The following is a 25,651-nucleotide window of genomic DNA, read 5'->3' on the forward strand; positions in this document are numbered from 1 at the left end:
TCCGATCAACTACGGTTAACAAGGCCCACTTGTTAACCGTAGTTGATCGGACTAGGAACCTTTCAAAGTTGAATCCGAACACGACTGGACCTGATACCGGACCGAGCCATGCCGAATGCCATGGAACATGTGGAATGTTGAATGGCGAAGGAAAATAATAAAACAAACTCGCGCGCGGCAGTTAACTGTCCAGCCAAGCGCGTCTGACCAGCACGATTCTTTCATTAGGAGCGCCAAAGAGTGGAGCAAAATAATGACGATGAAGAGGAGCCGTCTTCTAGTTTCTTTCTCTTTGTTTTCTAGGCTCTAAGATTCGGTGTGGTACGTATGGTAATACTCCTCGCCCCAGCAGCAGAGTTGAACGCTGTGTGGCCACAACATAAACCCTAGTCTGTTAACATTAACTGACGGTTTGAGCCGAAATTGGGCGAGAGATGGTCGTGGCCACTATGAAAGCGGTCTAGTAATTTTGGAGGAATTCGTTTTAGAATTTGCTTCACCATCATCGGGCCTTAGTTCATTGGGCGTGTGTGTTTTGGGCTTCGTCATTGTCTGTTCGTTGGTTAGTTTTAAATTAAATTGAAATATTTAAATGCGACCTTACGCAGATACATGATCCAACACGTTGTTGTCTGACTCAGTTGAGTCTCACGCTTCTCGCTGATCTATTATTTCCCGTAATAAGTGAAGATGTTTGAAATTGTTGTGAGTCATAAGATCAGATTGTCGTCATTTCAACTCGTTCATTCATATTTGCGTTAACCTTATACCTGTTATATTCAGTTTTCTACTTTTTTGCAAAGTGTTTCAACTTAGACTTAGGCTGCTTTTTAGCTTAGTGATGTAGTATTACCACTGACAGATACTATTATTATCAATTTAACAGGCAGGCAATCATACAGTCGCCCAACCAAAAGTAGGGTTACTGTCTTTTCCACGATTGAAGTCTTCCGTACGGATACGGGTTAACAATCGATTTTGCTTCGTTTTGGTGTTCCACCTCTTGATGTAATGTATCGGCAGGTGTACAAGTTCAGATTGTACCTAAGGGGCTGTTCATAAATCACGTAGACGTTTTGTTGGGAGGAGGCGGGGTAGGTTTGGTCTGGCGAAGTCTACGGTCTGTACATTTTTCGTATGAATGGAAGGGGGAATCTGATGATATGATAAAAATTTGGTTTACATGGTTTATGAACGGCCCCTACACTATACCATGAATGAAAACTATTTCCAACAAGTGCAACCATTTGCGGTATCTTCACCGTGGTTCTTAGTCTCTGAGGTTCCACTTCTTTGACGATCCCTGTTGGAATTCAGCAGACCGTGGTTATAGGTAAACCTAGTATTTTGCCAACAAAACCGGTCCAATATGACGACTGGAGTTTTGACTGATATTGGGTTAGTGGCGGTCGGCTCAGTACTCGAGCGCTGTACAGCATAAAAAGTGAATTGCAAATATAAGAGCTGCTGCTGCAGGTGTTTTATTTTTCTGAACGTGAGTGGTTCTTTTGCCAGTCAGTCCGCTCCATCGTCGTCGTCGTCATAGGTCGTTTTCTTTCATTCGTTTCTGAGCAAGTCGTCGTCCACCGTTCGTTGGTTGGTTGTATGATTGCTCGCTTGCTGCAGAATACCTACCAACGTTGCGCTCGAGCAAACAAGTTTTTTGCCTGTGGGTCTTTATGTAGGGGTACGTGCATGTGATGTGGTGTGTGGCGTCGTTTCTGAAAGGCACCAATTAGGGTGTACTACTGGTTGCCAAAAACTGTTTCAACGCATCCTTCGGTTTCGAAACCCCATTGATGGATTTCAGCATGCATCGTCTCGAACTCGCTATTTTGCCGCCGCCGTCGCCGCCTTCTACCAAGCGCGCCCTTATTAAATTTCTCGCTCACACAACCGCCCGGTTGAACCGAAACAGCCAAAGTGCGAGAAAAATAATTTGGGTGAAATACAAAATTGGTAATTCATATTCCCATAATGTATTTCCTTTGTGCCTGCTCTTCTGTTTTCCACGCAGATAGCTTCGATTCATTTTCTCACCATTTTATTATTGCTTTTTTCTTTGCCTCCCATGCATAAACATATCTAGGTTAAATCAATATTTGTAAGCAACTGTAAAGAGAAGGAAGCAAAATACGATTGATTACTCCCTCTACCGCGGTTCTCACTCTCGTTCAGCATCGATGGGTTTTCTCCAATCCTCATCTTGTTTGTAGTGCAATGCGCACAGTGCGTTGCCTTGGCATCTACAAGAAGTTCAAATTAATGGTAAATTTGTTTAATTTAGGCTTCTCTTTCGTAATCAGTTGAAATTAAGACTCAGCTACTGTAGGCACACTCCGGTGCCTTGAGCGGTGGAATTTTGGATGGAGAAAGGGAAAAAATAGCCCATCATTTCCTGCCCACCATTAACATCGGGGTAGAAAGGTTGTCCACCAACAATAAAAATACGTAGGAAGAAAACGTTGAATTAAACCTGTTTGTAATTGTTAAATAAGTGTCACAGTTTTGTGCTTCATTCATTTAGACAGTCAATTTAGAAGTCGAAGTAATTTTAAAACAAATTATTTGGTATATTACACATTTACACACACAACCCAGTACGCCAAGACATCCAAAGCAGTTTTCAGATCTTGTCCTATGCTACACTGCCGTGTGCAGCATAATTGTCCCATGTTATAAATAGAACATGGGACAACTATGCTGCACACGGCATCACAGTAGGCAATGTATCGACTACTTTTCAAGTACATACACTATACTTACAATAGTCTGCCCTTTGTGATTCGAACAATTTTGTATGAAGCTGGTCCTATTTTATCAAATACGTTTCACTCTGGGCAAAGATATACGTGAATGCGTGATGTACGTGATGAACCAAACCGGGATTATTTACACATATGAGTTAAACATATTATGCGTTTTGCATTCCAATACGTACAAAACATATACTTCAATTCATAAACATTTGTTTCTCTTTCACAGGCATTCTAATATCGCGTTTCTCCAACCAACGGGTGCTTGACGTTTCTCCCGAGTGGACGGAGGACAGTAACAACTCGACGCACTCAATCCTGCAGTACGCATTCCGGGTGACGTGCGACCCGTCGTACTTCGGGTCGGGGTGTGCCAGCCTGTGTCGGAAGCGCAACGATCAGTTCGGGCACTACACCTGTTCGCCGACCGGGGACCGCGTTTGCCTGGCCGGTTGGCAAGGCGACTACTGCACCAAACGTGAGTATTGTTCATACATGTGTAGAGTTGTTATTGTTCAAGGAGACCGGGCCAAATCGAATCGGAAGAATCGAAATACAAAGCCGTACATAAAAGCGACTAACGTCTTTACACATCGGCAACCCGCTAACCAAAGCGAACCTATGCCAACCTTCAACATTCTGTAAGAGACATGCGAATGTTTCGTCAATCCCTCCCACTTTTCTTCGCTGGCCTGCATTTCATAATGTAGCAGGTAGCATTGCGACCTCAATGTCGAAGATCATTGGCACTCATACACTGAGGGTATTTCAAAGCAGGCGACTTGTTGGCGAGCACTTGAATATATTAAAACCGTGCAAAGTTCCAAAATCACGTGTATTCGATTGTTTTCAATCGTTTAATCAATGAAGCAATAAATAACTATAGTGAATAATCATGTCAGATATGTGAAAAAGTGATGGTGTTTTGAAGACACCATAAGCGTTGAAAGGTTTTTTTTTCAGAATACATTTGTCGCAAGACACACTTTGAAAAATCCCAATCTGCGATGTAATGCATCCAAATTGTTGGAAACGTGCAAGCACTGTCAACCAACAGCGACCCAGCTACCTTAGATCGAAATAATTTACTGGCAATCAGCGGCGAATAGTAATTTATTCATGCCGAACGTGAAATAGAGAGAAAGAAAGGTGAATGGTGCAAGATTTCAATTATTTTCGTACATGTGCAACACCCAACGCTTATGAGCGTGCACCAAAATCCAACAGCAATAACAATAACAATACTTGAAACCCTCTCACAGCAAAGGAAAGTGAAGCAGTAGTGGAGGCAAAAATTTCAGCGCTGCTACCGAAAATGTGCAAAATAACCGTATCCAGTACGGTGTTCAGTGGGCGCTTGCTGCTGCAGCCAGGGTATTTTAAACCTACACTTTCGAAAATTGCGCTCTTCTGCGCGCAGTAATTAAAAAACGGGGCTCTCTACACACGCGCTCCTTTCGTATGCTGCACACATACCCTACCGTCAGGCAGTCAGCCAGTCGATGCGAAGTTGCCGCAGACCGGTCGTAACAGAAAGACGCTGGAAACGTAACGTTTACCGCCGATTGGAATTGGGATCCCAGCCAATAACGTATGAGCAGTACCCGAGCAGATTACGAAAACTATCAGAGGTCATAGTTTAACACTTCTTTTGTACAATAGAAAATAAAAATCATACACAATTTGATATCACAAATTAATAAACCCTTCACTGGTAAATATATATAATCGGAAATGAAACATCCTCGGGCTGAAAATATTCGCATCAAACATTAGAACAAGTATAAAATATCTCAGTTACTTCGTCCTATTGGACCTAAATTGACATTCCGGATATCAAAATCATTTTCCTTTGTATCACTCACAGTGTTGCAGCATTTTTCTTGCCAACCAATGCCAACAAATTTGAATGTCATTGAAGGATTTTTGATTGTATTTGCCGTTTTTGAAAAATGTGTTTTTGATATATTGCGTTGCGTTGTGTGGCCAAAATGGAAGCATTGCCGCAGTTATGGCCATATTCCCAACTTTGGTTTCTATTTTGGCCAATCACGTGTATTTCTCATCGGCATCGGAGGAGCTCCGGTTCATTCATAGTCGTAATACTCGACGACGGAGTTCCCTGCATCTTACTCACTTTATTTAAAAAACGCGTTTTTGATATTCTCCCAAAGTCGGGTACGATAAAGCACGAATGTGCGGGCAGAAGGTGGAGAAGAAGCCTCATACCCAGCCAAAAATTCAACGTAATTTACTTCAGTTACGTTAGATTACGTTATAGAGACGCGCATGCATTTAACCTGATGAGCGAAATATGAATGAAACGTTTTCTTAATAGGATGAATTATAAACTCGCGCACTGCTTTCATCCCGCTTTGGCGCGCTGCTGCTGCTGGGCTCGATCATGGGTAGATGATGAGCTGGCGTGGCGGAGGATGATGGTGCGCAATTCGTGTAGAGGAGTGATGTCGGACGCCGCCGGATGAAGCAGTCGTTCCCAGACATAGAGGGTGGCCGGGGGAGAGCGAGAAAGGCAGTCAATTGATAAACCTACATGCCCGGTATGGAAACGGCGCATAATGTTCTTCTTCATATATGAATATAAACAGTTTAGGCATTATTAGGCGCACCAAAAACAGGCCACCATCGAACCGGTAATTCAACACGCTTCACCCGGTTATCGGATAAATGATCATTGTCCCAGTTTTGCAATTTTTGCTTATGCAGGTCGAGGAATGAGGTATGTGTTGAACCGAATTCCGGTCCTACCTTCGAGGAGTTTGCATTTGTAGTAAAGCTGTTTTACAAAAACACTTCGACGTCGCAACATGAACTTGTGTAGCATTTATGTTTTGCCGTAGGCAATTGTTATTCCTTATATAGTTTGTCGCACATTCCCGTCAAAATATTCAGCAGATTCCTGTTGTGATATCTTAGGAAAATTTAGTACAAACATTATCGGATTTATGAAGAAGTTATCAGTTAAAATACGATTGAATTCTTTAACGAATCCTCAACATGACTGTTGGTGGATTCCTTCTTTGATCCTTGATGACTCATCAACTTAATCAACTCATTGCGAACTCCTGGTGAAATTGTCAGCGGGTTCTAGTGCGGGGACATTAATGAATTGCTTGACAGACGATTTTCTAAATTCGTCATCATTTGACATTCACTCCAGAAAGTTCGGGCGAAGTGGCTGAGTCCTTGATTTGTAGATAACTGCCCGATTGTAGTATGGTAAACGCCCACTTTATCTTTTCCTGTAAAGTACATTTAAAAATAAAATGGGTACATTATATGTATTTCATTTTTTATTTGCAGGTTTTTATTCCACATTTCAATTCGGTATTATTATTATTTATTAAAGACACTTTACACCTAAAGTGCATTCGTGTCCGGTCATTCCAAATACAATTGAATATAACTATAACATCATTTTCTTCTTAGATCTCGTGATTACTTTCCACGTCGAATCGGAATTCGGTGCACTCTGATTGCATGATCGCTTGGCTATATTTTCATCTTTTGTTCCGTTGGTTGACTCGGTTGACAACCGCCGCTTCGCAGAATCAGTCTCCGGGGTTACATCCTTTCCGTTCTCGCATTCCCAAATATTTTCAATATATTCGAAAATTCGGTCTTTGTTTTATGGGAATCCCTTTGATCATGGGACAAATATGCGAAGAACGGCCGTATATTTTTATATACTCAAATAGTCCCGATTCTTCAACTGACCTAGAAATGGCTGGTCGTTAAAGCTAAAGTTACCAAAGGTAGGTTTCAGTTGTAGCAGAACCAAAATCTTGCAGAAAGTTTTCATTTGAACTTAACAGAACCAAACTAAATCAAACTAAAGATTGCTGCGAGCTAGTTGCAATCTGAGGTCAAGAAAACTTGCAAGTGCAAGTTATTGGTGCATGAAGGGAGTTTTATTAATTCTTGTACAATTTTGATTGCTCTGGTCAATCACGGAGTAGCAACTACGAATTGTGTGGTTATCTATGCTCATGCTCATCATGCTCATGCTCATGAAGGGAGTTTTATTAATTGTTATGAGTGAAATTGTGGAAAAAGATAAAACTATTTTGAACCCTTGACCAGTGAAACTTTCACCACATATTTATAAGCGAATTTGATTTCCCCTCTGTCAACACAACACTCGTCTCAGGTGAAACACACAACCTAGCAGTATTTATTGTGACACCGTCTCAAGCGATTGAAGCAAAAAGTTTAAACGGTAGTAATCCCAGCAATTATCTCGATTTCCATTTGAATCGCCAAAGCCCGAAATTTATCAGTGCTAAAGCGTACCACAATATAAACACCCAATCAAGCGGACGTGTTAATTTAATATGCTATATAGACGCGTTTATCTACATAATATGATTTAATCCGTTGAATCGCGCGGCATCCACTCTGTGGAGTTCTCAGGCAGCAAACTTCTGGTTAGTATGTATTCTGCGCCAGGGGCCTGTTCATCTGTATAAGACGATAAGCCGTGTGTGCGGGTGTTGTTGTTGTTGTTGTTGTTGCAGCTCCTTCTGGTTATAAGGGGCTGTCCATAAACCACGTGGTCATGAGGGGGGGGGGGGGGGGGGGTTCGGCCAATGACCATTTTGTATGGACAAATAAAAATTTTTGTATGGACTAATGACCACGCGGGGGGGGGGGGGGGGGTTGAAAAGTTCCAAAAAAATGACCACGTGGTTTATGGACAGCCCCTAAAACATCGTATAGCCAGCGAGAACGGAAAGCAAGGTAAAGATAAATAAATCTTGCCGCGAAGTTTCCGTTTGCTTTAAAATTTTATACCTGAACAGGAGAAAACAGTCATGCTTTATCCTCTTTGTCTACTCTTTGAAATTCCCTGGCCTGCTCCTCCGTCTCTCCCTGCCCACTTTGGGCTCTGGAAACTACCTTGTATTACGTGCTGCTACTGCTTTGACTGCGTCTCTCTGACCTTAGCATCACCGTGCCAGCGCCTTGAACGTCTGAGAGTGGTTTGGATATTTTTCATCATCTTCCCACGCCGGGAGCTACCGCCGGTAATGCCAGTGGTGGTGCCTGTCCCTGCCTGTCTGCCGTATGCACACTATGTTAGTAGAGTTTGCTTTCTCTTTTCATCTCGCTGGAGCATCACTGAGCTCAAACATATTGTTGCAGCAGCCGGTTTCCAGGTTCAGCTGTTTAGGAAACTGGGACAATGAATGGCTATATGAAAAAAAAGATCCTTGTGAATTGCTTTTTTGTCCTTTTACTACGATTCCTTGAATTCGAAAACAAAAGATGTATTCTCAAAGTACAGTCGTAGTTTGAAAATGGTTGGGAAAAACGTGCTGGAAATCCCATCGGTTAAGTTTTGGAAGACATTCGACTAATTCCTACAGTATCTCTGCATATTTCGTTTTCGTGGTACTTCCTAATGTGTTATGCGCAAGTACAGGAAATTCTACAAATACTTGTCTGCTTTTGACCATGCCAGACCGCGAGAGACTTGGAGCAGAAATCCCATAATAACCCCGCAGGCTCCATGTGAACCTTTCGAAATGACCGCAGCAGCTCTGTTTTGGTTTAGCATTTGAATAATCTTCATGAATTAATGGTAATTACTATAATCGATAATGGGTTATTGGCTAATACTAACCAATATTTCCAAGTGCTGCGGTGTGAATTCTGGCTTCTCTTTGTTCATCTGTTCGCAACACCTATCGATTTTTCGACTGTGGCCTGATGTACGTGCGCGATCTGGAATTACATTCATCTTTGGATCGGATTCGGCCTTCCTACGCGCCACACTCTATCTGAACGGCCCAATGGAATGCGTGTCTATATGGAGGAGAGTTTGCTAGCTCGGTTGCCGCTGGATCCAGTGATTGGCGTGCGATCAATCGATGCTATGCTCACAGGAGACCTAGCTGTTTTAGATCCACAGATTTTGCGCTACACGCGAGCGATCGGGCACCCATCCATGTGCATGTTTGGGTAGCAGAAAGGTAAGCAGTTAAGAGATGATTCTTTTCGGTGAAACTAAAGCCCCTCCAAGCAGAAGAAGAAAAAAAAAGAGCTCCGATAACCTTAACGCCATCATCGCCAAACTGCTTCTGATTCCTGGTTCTCAGAAGAGACCCAACACGAGATTGGGCTAAATTTTTCTGACGGCTTTTGCTCGTTGATCGTGGTGAATCAAGCTTTTAATCAACAGGCGATGAGTTTTGTTTTTTTTTTCGACTTCCTCTTCCTCCTCCGCTCGTCGTCGTCATCGTAGTTTGGGTGCGTTGTTTCGTGTCTGGCCGGCCGGCGATATACTTCTGTGCGCGTTTGGTTGGGAAAACTACCGGGAGTGCATACAGAACAGCTTAACCAATCAATTCAGGAGCTTAATTAAATATAAAAGGTCATTGGCAATTCTCGCGGGAATTGGTTTCGAAGAAGGGTCCGCTAAGTGCTTGGAGGCTTTCTATGAAGCAGTGTCCTTCAGATTGGGTAAATGACAAGATTTCTCAACTCCAAACAACATGAGTGAAATTATCCCGAAACATGTAGCCAAGGCTATTGATCTTCAAAATGATTTAGGGAACATGGTTGTGTTAAGTCACAAGTTTTCACCTCTACGGAAATTTAGTTTGAAACTGAACTCCATGGCAAAAATGTATAATAGTATGTATTGGTCTTCAAGGATGTAGGTTGATCAAGCAGCGTTACTCAATATAGCAGAAATGGTTACGGGTACCAAAGTAGATCTGAAGTAGTGAGCTCCAGAGTAGTTTGGCTAATCTAAAATACCCCAGAATAATCGTATAGTGATTCAGAAGGTTCCAAGGGAGTCATAGATTTTAGGGCAAATAATGGTATGTTATCGTTTGTTGCGAAAATAACCTTTACTACTTTTGTATATTCGTTGTACTGAACTCCATGGCACTGGTTTGAACTGCCTAGATATTCCCAAAAAAAAAAAAAATACGAATAATACTATGTTTTGGGCGTGATAGCCTTCCAAATACCACCAAGTTGAGTAACTAAATTCAAATATCCTGCCATTGTCGGGTCATCTCCAAGAGAGGGCGTTTCTTGTGACATTTGGAATTAGGAAAAGATAAAGTAAAAAGAAGGTAGGTAGGTTGGCCAAAGCCAGCAGAAGACCTTCGCACCTGGTTTGAAGCTCATCAATTTTATTCGCTTCATTCGCGACGGCGGCAGCAGCGGTGGTGGTTATCGGACTGCACAATCTTACTCTCGCGAGATGACAAGATGATTCATTTCCTTGCTGATGGATATGTTGATGAGGTGATGCTAACTCGAAAATATTTATTGAACTTGGCTGGGAGCGAGGCTGACGGAGACGGGAGGGATGATCCTGCAGTGATCGCACGCTTTGTCGTCATGGCTAAACGATGTTGAGTGAAGTTATTCGCGTTTTGGTTTTCATTTTAAAACATTTGTTTCATCTTAGTCGTTTTCTTCTGTCTGCCACTCTCGGCGCACCAACAACGGTGGCTGCGGCGGCGGTCTTCTGAGGCTCGGAAATTCTTTTCAAACGATCACGGTCCATCTACCAAACAGAAACCAAAGAGGACAAAGCGGGATAGGTTAGGCACGATGATTAAAACTAAAGTCGGCCGATCATTCGTTCGGTGATCAGCGCAGGCATCACTGATAAAACACTGCCGCGCCGAAATAATACAAGAAGTAAAGGAGATATTTATAATGGATATAAAATAAACGTGTATAAAAAACGTTTCCATTGGCTTGTTGATTTGAATATGATCATTAATTATTTACTGAATGATCGTCGAATGAGCGCTCCGGTCTGTCTAATGTTTAAATTCAAACCGGTCATCGCTGGCTGTCAGCTCGTCTGCCTCTAAAGTTGAGAATGACCAGACCATACGTCGGACGCACCATACTCTTAAAGAGGCAACAATTGATTTCCATTCACCACCAGCATCATTCAACCGCCCGTGGGTGACAAACGTCGTGAAGAGCAGCTGAGATGGAGGTGAGACAAATATTTTGTCACCAAATATTTACAAATTGTTTTGAAGAAAAGCGATTGTAAATTGATATTCCTCCTCATTCGTCGTGGGATCTCCAAAGCGGGATCTATTTGGCTCGATGACGATGTTTCTGTCTCCGCACGTATGGAGTAGGGGGGCCTCACAAGTTGGATGGCAGTCAATCAGGGCTGGATTTCTAAATGTGGGGGCCCTAGTGGATTGCCTGGTGCATTTTTTTTTTTTTTGAGGAATTGCTCGAAGTTTTCCGTGTAATATTTTTATGGATCTTAACCCTCTAATACCCAAATTTTTGATTTTGATCTAAATATCATTTTTCGTCATCTAAAATCGATTTAAACATGTTTTGGAAGATGATTCTTTTCAATTCTCGATTACGTGAATTTCAGTTTTTTATTTTTCTAATTTTTATTTTTGAACATCCCCACAGTTTTATATTTTTCCTGGAAGCCTATTTGGGGTACGGATTTTTTGAGATGAAAACATTTTGAGATTTTATGATTATTGTTGAAATATTTTTATTTTTATTTTTTTTCATAGAAAATTTTATTTTCCGTGTAATTTTAAGGAAAATAATTTTAGAGTGTATTTGATTCTCTTAAACTATAAAACTAGGATAGAATGATTTGGGAAAAATTAAAAACATGTTAATTGTAGCGATTCGATTCTCTTAAACTATAAAACTAAGATAGAATGATTTGGGAAAAATTAAAAACATGTTAATTGTAGTGATTCAATTCAAAATAAACAATGACTTCTAAAAGGTGACTAAAACATCAATTTTTCAATGATTTTTAAAAAATGTAAATACGTTTTAAAATACACCAAAAACCATTTTGAGATATACAGAACAGTCCTAAATATTAGCCAAAAATATAAAAAAAAAAAGATTTTCCACGAAACAAAAATTACAAAAATGCTCAAACTATACCCCGTCTAAAAGCGGGATTGGGTATTAGAGGGTTAAGCATAAAAAGTTCAAACGCAACCAAGGGGATGACATCCTATTTTTCTCTATGGAGTTTGACAGGTTAGATTGTACCTCCTTACGTGGAGCATAAACTTAAAGGGTGGTACGGTCAAAATTTGGTCACACCATTTTTTTTCATAACTTTAGACTGCATACACCAAAACACCAGTGGACCAGTAATGGTACATTATAAGTAGCTTATACCAGAAAATGTTGATATATATATATATATATATATATATATATATATATATATATATATATATATATATATATATCCAACGACCTGCCTTTTTAAAATTTTGTACAAAGCGCTCCATAGTAAATTTTCGGCAATTTAAGGACAGTAAAGCACAATTTTGATTATAGAACTACCAATACTGCTTCGATTCTTATGAAAGTTTACAGTATAATACTAATATAAAAATATATTCTTAGTAAAATTTTGAGCCATTTTGTATGAATACTTTCAAAGTTGTAGCAGTTTGAATATGAAAAAAACTGACCATGTGCCACTTAAGAAAATATAACTTTGGAACGGCTAGATAAAATTGAATGTAATTTTTACACACCATTTTGGCATGCATACTTTACAAACAGGAAAATTTTCATTGAAATCGGTTAACTTTTTCTGGCTATATAAATAAAACAGTAAAAATGGGTTCTTATTTTTGAATCCTCTTTGTACAAAACTTTAAAATTGCAGATCTCAGGATTCAACAATATCTCCGCAAATACTAAACCAATTTTGATGAAAATTTTATGGTATAGGCTACATACAATGTACCATTACTGGTTCAAAAATGAGCTGTTTAGGTGTACGCAGTCTGAAGTTATGAAAAAAAATTGTGTGACCAAAATTTGACCGTACCACCCTCCAGTCCTAAGTCAAATGTGAAAGTGGAATGTTTACCTATTTACTAGGGATATCGGGTCAAAACGCATATTTCATAGATCTTATGAATGTGTTGAGCATGAAAAAGCAAAATGAATTAATAATTTTGATTTTGAGCGTGCCAGTATTTGAATTAAATTCCTGTATAGAGTACTAATTATTTGTAAAAACACACACAAAACTAGTTTTCACAAACTTTCATTGCCAAGGTGCGATTTTCTTTATTTGCTCTCGCTACTGTATTGAGTGAATGTTAGTATTGGTGAGCTCTGGTTGCACTCGATAAGCGGCAACAATATCAGATCCAGAGTTTTAATTTTTCATTTTCAATGAGTGAAATTCAACGTAAATTTTGAAAATTCTCAACTGAGGGATCAAAATAAAATTCATTTTGGTGAATGAATTTTTTCACCTATTCTTTCATTTTTCTGTCACTGACAATTTTCACTGAGAAATATAACTGGACCATAGCTCTCGATTATACTTGCAATCACCTCAAAATTTGTGTATAGTAGTTAATTAGAATCTTAATTATCTTCTCTATTTGTCCATTAAGTCGGATTGTGCGTCTGTTAATAAAAATTGGACATTTTACGACGTGCGAAAAAATATTCGTGACAGAGAATTGAATGAAAAAAGAGAGGCATTCAGCTGACAATGAATGTGGCCAAACACGAATGAAAAAATGAGAATGTCAATCTTCACTTTCAATCTTCGATATTTTTACTCTCTGATCAGATCATCCCCGTGAACGCAACTGATCGTAGCAGGCTGTGCGCGTGAGCGGCTGCCGCTTCAATCAGTCTATCACACGTTATCTCTGCTCCGCATTGTTTTGAATGATGCCAGCCTAATGGATCATTGAAGCCGACTTTTCCGCTACTCACCGCATCAAAACAAAAGCGCCACCGTATACGGACGATAACAGTGACAGCAGTCGAGTTACGTCAAACACACAAGGCTACGGTGGCGCTATCTGTTCATTTCATAGCGGCCGTTTTAGTTATTTTAGTGATCCATTGTGAAAAAAATTGTTGGAGGAGTTTGAACTCTTATTTCTACAGAGCTATAGATTCCGTGGTGAATGCATTCAGGGGTTCCTTCAGAATTCGGGCAAAGATTACCCATAGAATCTCCCGTAAAATAGCTAAAGCTATCGCACAAAACTGATTAGATCAGATGGAGAAATGTGAACGAGTTTAGGAGAAAATTTCACATTCATATGCAGCTAAACAAATAGCAAAAAGGTCCCATAAGATGCTAGGGTTGCAAGTTGCAACACCTTGCTAGTAGACAATAAGTTTATGTTCCTATGATCAGAATCAAACCTAAAGATGATTTTCAGTCAATTCTGGACGAACATTTGAAAAGGGCCTATCTGCTTTATGTAAACAAACATGTTTCTGTCTCTGTAGGGCCCATCTGCATCCACCCACGCACATCAACACCCTTAACAGATAGCTTGAAGAACACTCTTTCTGATAAGGGTGTTGATGTGCGTGGGTGGATGCAGATGGGCCCTACAGAGACAAAAACATGTTTGTTTACGCAAAGCAGATAGGCCCTTTTCAAATGTTCGTCCAGAATTTTGTGAAATTTTGTGGGAGAAGGCCTGAAATGTGTGGGTTATGTTCACCCCTAAATCCGGCCCTGTAGTCATTCCAAGCCTTTGTTGCTCTCTTTCCCCAATGAATGAGTGAGCGCCGGTGTACGATTTGAAAGCTGCAATAAACGTATCGATGGGCTTATATTTTACAATGTGTTTGTAATGCGATCAAGCTAAATTGATTAGAGGTTACTCACTCTTCCAGCATAGTCAACATTATCGTCATATTACTTCATGTTTGATTTGGCTGCACTGATAAAATTTTCCACTGCGCTCAGCATAACAAGCAGGCTTTTTTAACTAAATTTTGGTCGAACTTTCTGCGCGTTCCTCGAACCAATAATTATATAATGTTAAATGTGAAATGCACATAAACATTATCAGCAGCAAAGGTTCCAATGCGGTATTTATTGCCAGCGCTGTACGACACATGAAAAAATACAGCACACGGAGAAAAAACAAGAAAATAAATTTAATGAACTTAAAATGCAGCTGTCGCTGGGCACCGGTTGTCTGGTGGCGCGCGCGCTCTTGATCGCCTCATCATACTTTCACGTGGAACGACGCAATATGCGTCTCTGTTACCTTACACCCTTCAATTTCAACCAGTTCCTGCTGGCTGTGGCACACAACACGTACGGACTAATGCCCGGTTCCGTTGATAAGTGGCTTCCACCATAGTGTGCCTCAATGTGCTTCTTCATCTCTGCTGGCGGGTCGGGTCGGCTGTCGTCAGGCCTGCCTAACCGATGAGTACGAACCAATAAACGAAAAAAAAAACACTCGGCGTCATGAGTTTTATGGTGGCCACAAAACGAGCACCAGCATAAATGTGGTCTCAAATTTGTCAGAGTACCCTGCTGTTGGTGCGACGCCACCCGTGCCATTCGATAGTCGCGTCGCGCCACACGACTCCAGAGCAAGTAATGCTAATCGAACTCCAGCGAAAGAATCAAGTCCTACATAATTAATCTCTATGGTTAACTGTCATTATCAGTATCTCCATTTTCCAATACACGTTACTCTCCCTTACACAGTCATCAGACCATTCTAATTAATCATCTTTCTTCGATCCTTTTCGTCCTTTTCAGCCCGTTGCACTCCTGGATGTGATGAGAAACATGGACACTGCAGCAAACCTAATGAATGCATGTAAGTATCTCCCACCACCCTTTTTCGTAACATATGTGTTTGTCTGAGCCACATTCAGACTAACCCGCGAAACCGCGGTTTCTCCCATCGCCGTTCTAATGATGATTATGACGGACGAACGGACGGTCGGTGCTGAGTCTATGTAATCCGAATCTATCCCGTGCACCCTACTCGCTGCCCATCTGTTTGGGTCTGATCTGGTCACGATATATACCGGATCTAGAAACACTGACAATTGTATTATTATCGGATTACCTCATCATCAACGACGGGTGGATAGCGCGACTGCAGCATCGCTCATCACCTCTCCGCGATGAGCCGTGTGGTGTCCACCACCGCTTTGTAAAACAATACATAACGCAAACACTGACTTTGCTTTTGCATCTGACCTCTCATGGCAGAATTTCCCATAATAATTGCGGCACGATGGCGACCCGGTGATTGTGTGCAAGATGGTTTGGAAGGGAATAATAAAACTGCTGAGAGTTCTACGATCCGGATGAGTATCGTAGAGTGTGTGTCATGACGTGAAGGTTGTGATAGGTTTGAAATTTCCGGTTTCCAGATCTTGGAGTTAAATTTTGCCTGATGCTTGAAATGTTCCAACAATTCTTCTAGAAATTCCCGGGAAGTCCTATTACGATTACAAGTTCTGAAAGCCGTGGGTGATAAAAACATTCTATTTATTGAGTTTAGTTTTATGGTGGTTTTCATAACCTCCAGTAGTAGGCACTTACAAATATTACATGGAATCCTATCATAAAGTTAGGAATCGCGTCATTCATTCGATTTCTTCTAGAAGCATGGCCACACGTTCTTCTAGTAACTAAAATTGCTTGAAATTTCTCCAGGAGTTTGGATAAATTCTTTTTCCTTTTCTATATGTCAAATGTGGTATTCTATTTAGTAGTTTTACAATGGTTCTGAATCTTAATTTTATAAACGAGTAGACACTAGGCTGGGTTTCTCTTTATTTATCCCAACGTTACCACCAGAAATTATTATTTTATTGTAGTACAATTTGTTTGTGGAGTGAATTGTTTCGATAATCCAATGCAGTAACTAAAACATATCTTTCGAGACAGACTTTAGATTTTGTGTGTTAATTTTGAATTCCTTCATGGCGTCACAATCATCATCACAAATGAAGCTTGGATATTGTTAAATTTGGACATTTTATTCTGGATTGGCATGATGAAATCAGAAATCGTGATTTGAATCGGCTATCTTTAAATTTCTTCAAAAAGTGGCTTGGCATTTTTTGCAAAATCTTAATTATAGTTTTCGTCAGAAATTTATAAAGTCAAAATGTTCTTTAATATGAAGCTTACACAAGATATATTGAAAACTACCCATTCTTAAAGTTTTTTAAACTATTTACATTTTTTCTTCTTATAAAAAAGAGAAGACTACTACATTAATTTATTTTACTTTTTTCATTGAGTTTTTTTTTTTTTGTTATTCTTCTGTTGTTATTTGTCTAAAAGATTCGATATTATGAAGGATTGATTTATAACAATAAACCTTGAGAATCCAAAGTTTCATGTCTCAAACTCATGAATGAATCAGGAACAAGTACATCAAATGCCTACACACAAATCAACAGAAAGAAGGAAAAAAACATCACAAAAAGCAACAACCATAACCATTGCATCAAACCGAGGTCCGCAATAATTAAATTAATTCACCTCAGTCATTGATGGACGTATCTGGAGAGAGAGAGAGAAAAAAAAGCAACCATTGTCGTGTTTTGATTGTCGCACGTGCAGATCGGGATGATCAATACCCCCTATTGGGCACGGATTTTCCCTGCAAGACGAATTCACAACAAGCATCCCTAACGATGAAGCCTTGACGGCGGGCGCGTTCGTATCGAATCCCGCAATACTCCCGTGGGCGACGGACATGACGAACCCAAAGCAATGCTCTGTGTAGACATTAGACTGGTCCAACACACTAATGCTTTCGCGCACCTTATTAGCATGCGGTTTAAATTAGATAAATATTCGAAACTATCAGATGATTGAAATATCAGGTGTGACATTTGCTTCCGAACCTGTCTAATGCACTTTTCTGAGAGTTGTTACGACGACGGCGGCGACGATGATGGTAAAAGGTAGAAAATGTGCGCCACCAGTAAACCGCGCACACTCAACTGAGAGTAGTTGCCCATCAGTCAGGCACACCACCGCGCAAAACGCAGCATCCATCTCCTTCTCCTCCTCCTTACTTCTAGTAGAATAGCGTGCCTCGTGCCGTGGGAAATACCTCAAGAAGAGGCGTGTCAAGTCGACAATAATAACAATAATGAAATTGCATCGCGCGATATAATAACTCCTAATCAGAGATGGAAACACTCTCATCGTGAATCAACTCGCGAGTGTAAAAGCAACAAACGGTTTACTCACGGTGCCGAGAGTAAGCCGTGTGTGGGTTTATTCGCACCCGCTTGCTTCACGAGTATGAAGCAAAACAAAAACAAAAACACTCATGAATTTTTATTCGCGAAGAACAAGTGGAGATGCGGGAATTGCATTTTAGTGCGATTTTAATGGCAAAACAAGTAAGAATCCGTCAGATAGTAGTGTTTTGTGCTTTATTGTTCCTGAAAAGTAAATCTGTCGGCCGTGTAAATTCGTTTTTTCCCAAAATTGAAAAATGTTCAGAGCTGCTTCGCGAATCAATCACGAGTGCAACCAGCTTCGTTAGCTCGCGAGTGAAGGAAGTGCGAATATATTCTGGCTTCTGTTGTTCACGAGTAGGACAGCTTTGCGTTTGTGTCTACTCAGCTGCATTCCTCACTATTTTCCATCCCTGCTCCTAATACGATTTCTTGGCTTTCTGCGTCGCCTCGTTTTGCTACTTCCCATTTTGCGAGCATTGAGTACTATGTCTAGTCGCTCTGATGAAGCATGCTTCCCGTGATGTAATGAGCAATTTCGAAATGAATTGAAGTGGTGATGCGGTGACAACTTAACCTCAATACCGTCTTTCTAGTTACTTTATTTACATGCTGTGTTGATACCTCAAAATAGGTTCATCAGACATTCGAGCAGATAAGATTACAAAAATCAATGATGATATATCTCAATCAGTTTGAAATTTTAATCATTGTATTGTTTGACTTGAAAACTCTGTTGAATCCAATAGCTATCGCTTCAAGTTCGTATAGAGAAGCTTCGAATTCAATCCCTTGCTCATCCATTTACTCCTACTTTGACGTCGTCCACAAATTACGTAACGCTCTACGGGGAGGGGGGGGCGATTAGTATAGCCAAGCGTTAGGGCCCATACAAAAATTTTCGGGTTTTCATACAAAAAAGCGTTACGGAGGAAGGAGGGGGGGTCAAAAAATGTCGATTTCAGCGTTACGTAATAAATGGATGCTGCCTTTGTAGCATTCTATTTACTTCATCCCTCTTCTCTACATTATACAATTCATAGCCATCGGAAGAACTAGTAACGAGCAGAGATGGAAACACTCTCATCGTGAATCAACTCGCGAGTGAAAAATCAACAAACGGTTTACACGCAGAACTCGATGTACACAGAGCAACGAGTAACTTTCACGCAGCGACCGAAAAGACAAAAGAATTTTCACGCAGATTTGTGTAACACCGGATCAGCACATTTTTAGTGTTGATCCAGTCGTACACAAATATTCGGGAAAAATCCTTAGTCTTTTTGCTCGCTGCGTGAAAGTTACTCGTGCGCTGTGTTGTTTCATTCTAGGGTGTACTCACGCGTGCCGAGAGTAAGCCGTGTGTGAGTTTATTCGCACCCGCTTGCTACATGAGTATGAAGCAAAACAAAAACAAAAACACCCATGAATTTTTATTCGCGAAGAACAAGTAGAGGTGCGAAAATTGCATTTTAGTGCGATTTTAATAGCAAAACAAGTAATTATCCATCAGATAGTAGTGCTTTGTGATTCATTGTTCATGAAAAGTAGATCCGTCGACCGTGTAAATGGATCACTAAAATAACTAAAACGGCCGCTATGAAATGAACAGATAGCGCCACCGTAGCCTTGTGTGTTTGACGTAACTCGACTGCTGTCACTGTGTTACCGTCCATATACGGTGGTGCTTTTGTTTTGATGCGGTGAGTAGCGGAAAAGTCGGCTTCAATGATCCATTCGTTTTTTTTTTCACAAAATTTAAATATATTCAGAACTGCTTCGCGAATCAATCACGAGTGCGACCAGCTTCGTTAGCTCGCGAGTGAAGGAACTGCGAATATATTCAGGCTTCTGTTGTTCACGAGTAGGATAGCTTTGTCTTTGTGTCTGCTCAGCTGCATTCTTCACTGTTTTCCATCACTGGAAACGAGTTGAAAAGCCCTTCCTTCAAACTTTAAAGTACTGTATAACATATCCGTCATATTATGCCTACAAATTGGAAACCCGCAAACTGCGACACGTTATCTGTACAGTAATCTCAACGCCAATTGCCTAACAAACGGCATTCACGCACCAACGTGAACCACTGCCTAAACTACCATTTTCTCAAACACTACTACATCCGCATGAACTTGCGCAGACACAGTAAACTCCACGGTCAGACGTGGGCAAGCGAATTGCATCATCACTTCCTCCACCTTCCTCCCATTGACTTGCAACCTGGATTACAGGCATAATTCTCGCCAAGATATAGAATATTACAGTTACCTCGTTGGTTTCTTGTGTGAGTGTAGCTGATCTGGCGATACTATACATTAGGGTGCGTCAACGTTGTATGGGAAATTTTAAATTGGTCAGATTCTATCAGATCAAAGTTTTTTAGATGCCCTTTCAGGTCCCAAATAGCTGTGCAAAATTTGGGCATGATTGCCCAAGCATCTCGATTTAAGTTTGTATGGGATTTTACATTTTACAAAAAAAAAACATTTTCGTATTTTTCTTGAAAGATGCTCAAAATTGTCTTATACTATATAACCGGTAATGTGAAAGAATAGTCAAGGATGTATCGATAAACTTTGTCGAGGACTGCAAAGAGATCCGATGCATGTGAAAAAAAGATATAGTCTTGGCAATTCTGGTCAAAAATTGTGATTTTATTGTTGATGTTATTCCTTTACATGTTAAATGTTAAGCATACTCAGACGATCTGCAGGTTATAGCTTTTGTCACAAGACTCAGATCGCTTTGCGGTCTTCGGCAAAGTTTTTCAGGAAATCTGCGGCAATACTTTTACATAATCGGTTACATTCTTTTAAAGGAAAAATGCAAAAAAGTGAGTTTTTCCATATAAAATTTGGTACAAATTTCAATCGCGATGCGCAAAGTGTAGGCAAAACTGATCGCGCTCAAATTTTGTACAGTCTCTCAGGACCCGAAATGGAATCAAAAAAAATCTTTATCTGAAAAAAGACGACCTCTATGACCCACGCTACTATACATGCGAGCGATGAATCAAGCTTAAGTTTCGATTATCGATTGTGCCGAGATTTAGTGCAGCAACTGCCATATAAAGATAAACAATCCATTCTATTGAACAATACTGAAATGCGTTCAGCTTTTCTAATGTTTTCAAAACTATAACAAATTTGGTATTTAGGTTTAAATGTGATAACATCAAATAATGTTAAATTTAAGGTCCCCAGCGTCCTCTTTCTAAATAAAGCATTATGCTTCCCGTTTTTTTGTGAGCGCAAATCTGGAAACCATTGAACGGATCGGGCTGAAAATGTGAAGCCTGGAACACATAGCGCCCGTTCCGTCGAGGATTGCGTTTTTTGACAGTTTTCCTATGGGAAATGTGTCAAACTACAGTCACGCACACGCAAACGTATGCATTGTGTGGGGTACTTAACTCAATATTCCTTGAGAATGAACAAGCAACAAGTAGCATTTTCTGTCCTGTTGACCTAGAAGATTATCAGATCTGTGCTCCTGAAAATTTCAATGAATAGCAAGGCGACCATAAGTCCCAACTTATGACGTAGTTGAGGGGTGAAACTGTCCTACATTGGGAAAATTCTCAATTTCCAATGCATTAGTTTTCACGTGAATATGCCTATAACTTCCGAATTTTATTGATTTTGAGAGACATTGCCCCACAACTACGTGAGACGATGTTGAAGCGTATTTGCCATCTTTGGATTCTTATAGCCGTATCCTTAAGGTACACGAAACCTTAAACGATCTACATTTCTTGGTCCATGTTGCCTACTGCAATGCCTGAAATTGAAATTGCCCACAACACCACAATCAGGCATCGAGGCAACGAGAAAAAAAAACAATAGGAAAAGGGCAATTTCCAACGTCAGTTTTAGAGACAAGCTGACAATGGTTCATCGGCATCTGCGTCCAACCGCAACTAACTCAAGAGACAATTAGCACCCCGACAACGAGTGCGAAAAGCCTAGAGCCCGTTGTTGAGTTGATCGGTTCAAATGGGTCCGGCGGTGGTTCTCAACTATTTTTTCTTGGTTCCAGCGTACCTCTGTAATCGACTTCCTGATTTAGAGATGGGCGAATCGTTCGCGTACGGTTCCGAAGAACTAGTTCTAGGGAAAGAATGACTGAACAGTCGTTCGTTTGAAAAAAAAAAAGGTAGTTCTCCGTTTTCTAAAAACTAGAAAATTGAGTACCTCGCAGAACGGTTCTGAACAGCCTGAACTGTTCATTCAGCTTTTCCAATGAACGAATATTGGGTTCAGAGAGAGCGAATGTTGTAAGTGATCTCTACATATAGATCTTGCAAAATAGTACTCCGATGGCATGCAGCCGGTCGAAAAACGGCAGTTTATTAATACTTGGTCAACGCAGAATATCAAAAATCCTACATATTTTTGCGGAAATGGATTTTCTTTTTTGTGTACTCACGTAAATAGCACGGCAACGTACAAACGTCGAACTTCAATTCACAAAATAACCATAAAACTAGTGAACGGAAGATCGGTTCAAAAGAACTAGTTCTTTCCAAGGAACTGTTCAATTGAAAATGGTTCTCTTGAACTGTTTGCCCATCTCTCTGATTGGTCCGTTGAGCCTTCTGCGTCTGCACAAGGTTATGCGGATGTCGAAGTGTTGTTAATGAATATTTTTTGCGTATTGGTACGCGATGCTAGGCGTAAAAAGATAGATTGTGTGAAGATCACTGGAAGTTGGAAGGAAGACTTCCGTTTCTGGTTCTAGTGATATGAACATACGAGTAAACATCAGATGTACATGTAAAGAAGAGAGAAAGTAGATAGAACGATACAATGTAGGACGAGCCAGATTTGAACCCAGGAACTACTGTATATGAATTAGAAGTTAGAGCCACTAGATCACCAAGCCCGTCTTGTGCAGCGTCATTAGACATCATTACACAATAACATTCATCAATTTGCTACACAATTACTCTAAAAGTTTGAAGTAGAGTATCTGGTGATGAATAAAACGAGCCTTCACAACCAGCTGGTCAGGATTACCCGGTGAGTTCGTTCCTATTATTATTACTTTTTATATTTGAACATGACATATATGGGTTTCGGAGGGGTAGCCTAAGGAAGTTAAATGTACTGGTTTCCGGGCAAATGTTCGTGGGGTGGCCAGACTTTGTCACGTGATAATAATTATCATGTTGTTTTCCGAAGGTCTCCAGTGCATTTAGCTTACCCTGCTACAACAAACCATCAGGTAGATCATTCCGTTCCGGTATGACTCTGCAGCCATAGGTAATCCTTGCGCTGATGGTGGGTACACAATCATCATCATCATCATCATGAATAAAACGAGCCTTCACACCGGGTGGTCCGCGAAATGCTAGTTTCCAACCGCTGATCAAACGTATTCAATTAGAATCAATAGCACATAACCGAAAGAGGATCCATTGACGCCTTCGCTGCAGCAGCAACAGCGCTCCGTTTTTCCTATTCTTTTTAGAGTACTTGCTAATAGAAAATACTCACACGGTTGTCCAATTAAGTACAAAAAACGAAACGGTGGAAAGGAAAAAAAAGAAGACGAATAACAAACCACGAAACAGAGAGAAAATTGTAAGTAAGGCAAACATATCATGGCCACACCAACAATATGGTATTGTATGTTGATCAATTTGTATACAGCCCGCGGTTCTTTTTTCTCCCTGTGAAAGATTATTCCCCCGGTGAGCGCTGTTCACATCTAATTGCTGTTCAATAACTATATTTTATGGAAGATTTCACGGGCTCTCATTACCTGGAATGGTTGAATTTTGCGCCCCCAAGTACTGAGCAATGATGCGCGCCCGTTGCAACGTTGGAGCACATTATCGTAGTTGGCCTATTGTTAGCACAATACTTTACTCAATTAGCGCAACTATTTCGTCTACCTGGTTTGCTTGGATGGTAGCGTGCGGAGCTTCCCGGTGTGGTGGATTGCAACCAGGCGCCCGTACTACACCTGTTCCACATCTAAACAGGCGATGTTGGTCGGGCGACCGAAAAATTCGTTTATAATGATGCTCCAAAACCATCACCAAAGGTACATGCTTTCACAGTGTATCGTTTCGTCTCCAAGCCGCCGACAGCGCGCCGGCCGTTGTCATTCATATTCATGGCAGCATGCAGGCGTACTTTTTTTTAAGCGGGATACGTAACCTACAGAATTTTCAATTCATTCCCACAGTTACACTCCTCGCACCGGTCGGGTCTCGACCGGACTGGATCGCGATGCATTGCAACGACACTCCGTGCGACGCGTCCAAGTCCGAAGCCCTGTTTGCATTGAGCGCACGCTCTCCTTATAAATATGTAATATCATTATGAATGGAATTAATTTTTTATCGTATTGAAGCAACAACGGATTGACACCACCGGTATTTGATTTGATGTTCAAGCAAAGAAGCACAACAACAGGCTGATACTGAGTGGGGTCCGGTCTGGGTAAGGCGATGAGCGATCAACAACCGACGGTCAATCAAATATCGTGAGCAAAGTGAAAGGATTTCTTCCTTTACTCTGCTCTGTCTGCTCTCAGCAGTTCGATCGAAGTTTTTTTTGTATACGGATACATCCGTTTGTGCCGTTGGGACCAGCGGGGGATGTTCAGGGGTGTAACGAGGGGTGATGATACAGTTTGCTAGTTTGCTAGATATCGAGATACAACTAACTCTACACAAATCGACATTCTTTATCAAACTAGGGGGTATAAAATCTTTACAAAGATAACCGTCTGGATGCTAGATTAGCCGTATCGCTGGTCGATGAACGGGTGATGCGTTGGGACCTGGTATTCTAGACATTTCTGGAGAATTTGCCGTATGGTACCGTACTGGTTCGTTGTCTGCGGTCATTAACGATGCTGGGTTGATAACTTCACACGAACTTTTTTGCTTTGTCTTAGGGGCTGTCCATAAACCACGTGGTCATGAGGGGGGGTTCGGCCAATGACCATTTTGTATGGACGAATGGACGAATAAAAAATTTTGTATAGACTAATGACCACGCGGGGGGGGGGGGGGGTTGAGAAGTCCCAAAAAAATGACCACGTGGTTTATGGACAGCCCCTTACAGACGAAGGAAGATGATCTGATAGCCTCACTCGCTGTCCGTCATCAGACTCTCGTCCTCTCCATGCACTATTCGGCTCGCGATACGAAGTGATTACGAAATTTGAGTTTCCGGAAGAACTTCCATGTTTCTTGAGGACGGCAAAAGCAGTTTCATTTCCTCGCATGTCGCTTTTTCCAGTTGGTGTTTTCTCACGAAAGAGGCGGGTCTGTTCCACGTTGCACGTTCTGTCGGGTTCAATGCTGCAGCATAACCGCCTGCACTGCGTTCTTCTCTTCCAAAATCCCTCTACAGTCAAGTATTTTTTTACGTTTCTCGTCGAACCATTCGTTCCTTCGAAACAACCGTTTCAGGTTTCATGTAAACTGTGTAGATGTGTCCTATGTTTCTTTGGGATTTTGTCCTGGCTACTACCGCAAAGTATACGTGCTCAAAGGATGGTGTCTGAAATTTATGGTGAAATACGTGATTGTACAACCACCTAACTGCCCCATCACTACGTCACTGACAACGACGATCAAAACAAGATAGCTTATAATTCTTAACAAATTCCATAACCGGGTCAATCAATATCGGGTCGGAGCAAGAAACGAAGAAGATTTGCGCCATCTGTCATGAAGCAGAATCACTATCTACCAAACGATTCAAACCGGCTGGCTGGCGGGCACCCTGTCAGGGGTGGACCACACTGAAGTGATTGCCGTTAATTATTGCCACGGAGAGCGCAAAGAGATTAAGACTTTTTCTGAAACGCTGATAAATGAAGCTGATGTCAGA

General features: G+C 40.9%; 1 protein-coding gene across 1 annotated transcript in view; it reads left to right on the forward strand.

Annotated features, from left to right (window-relative positions):
* Positions 1-25,651, forward strand: part of LOC109411919 (neurogenic locus protein delta) — an 80,583-nt gene that overhangs the window by 47,205 nt on the left and 7,727 nt on the right. Inside the window, exons 4-5 of the mRNA XM_029877200.2 lie at positions 2,986-3,234; positions 15,334-15,394. Coding sequence (XP_029733060.2) covers positions 2,986-3,234; positions 15,334-15,394 — 310 coding nt within the window. The remainder of the gene's footprint in view (positions 1-2,985; positions 3,235-15,333; positions 15,395-25,651) is intronic.

The sequence above is a fragment of the Aedes albopictus genome, chromosome 3, assembly GCF_035046485.1.
Source record: "Aedes albopictus strain Foshan chromosome 3, AalbF5, whole genome shotgun sequence".
Classification (NCBI taxonomy): Eukaryota; Metazoa; Arthropoda; class Insecta; order Diptera; family Culicidae; genus Aedes; species Aedes albopictus.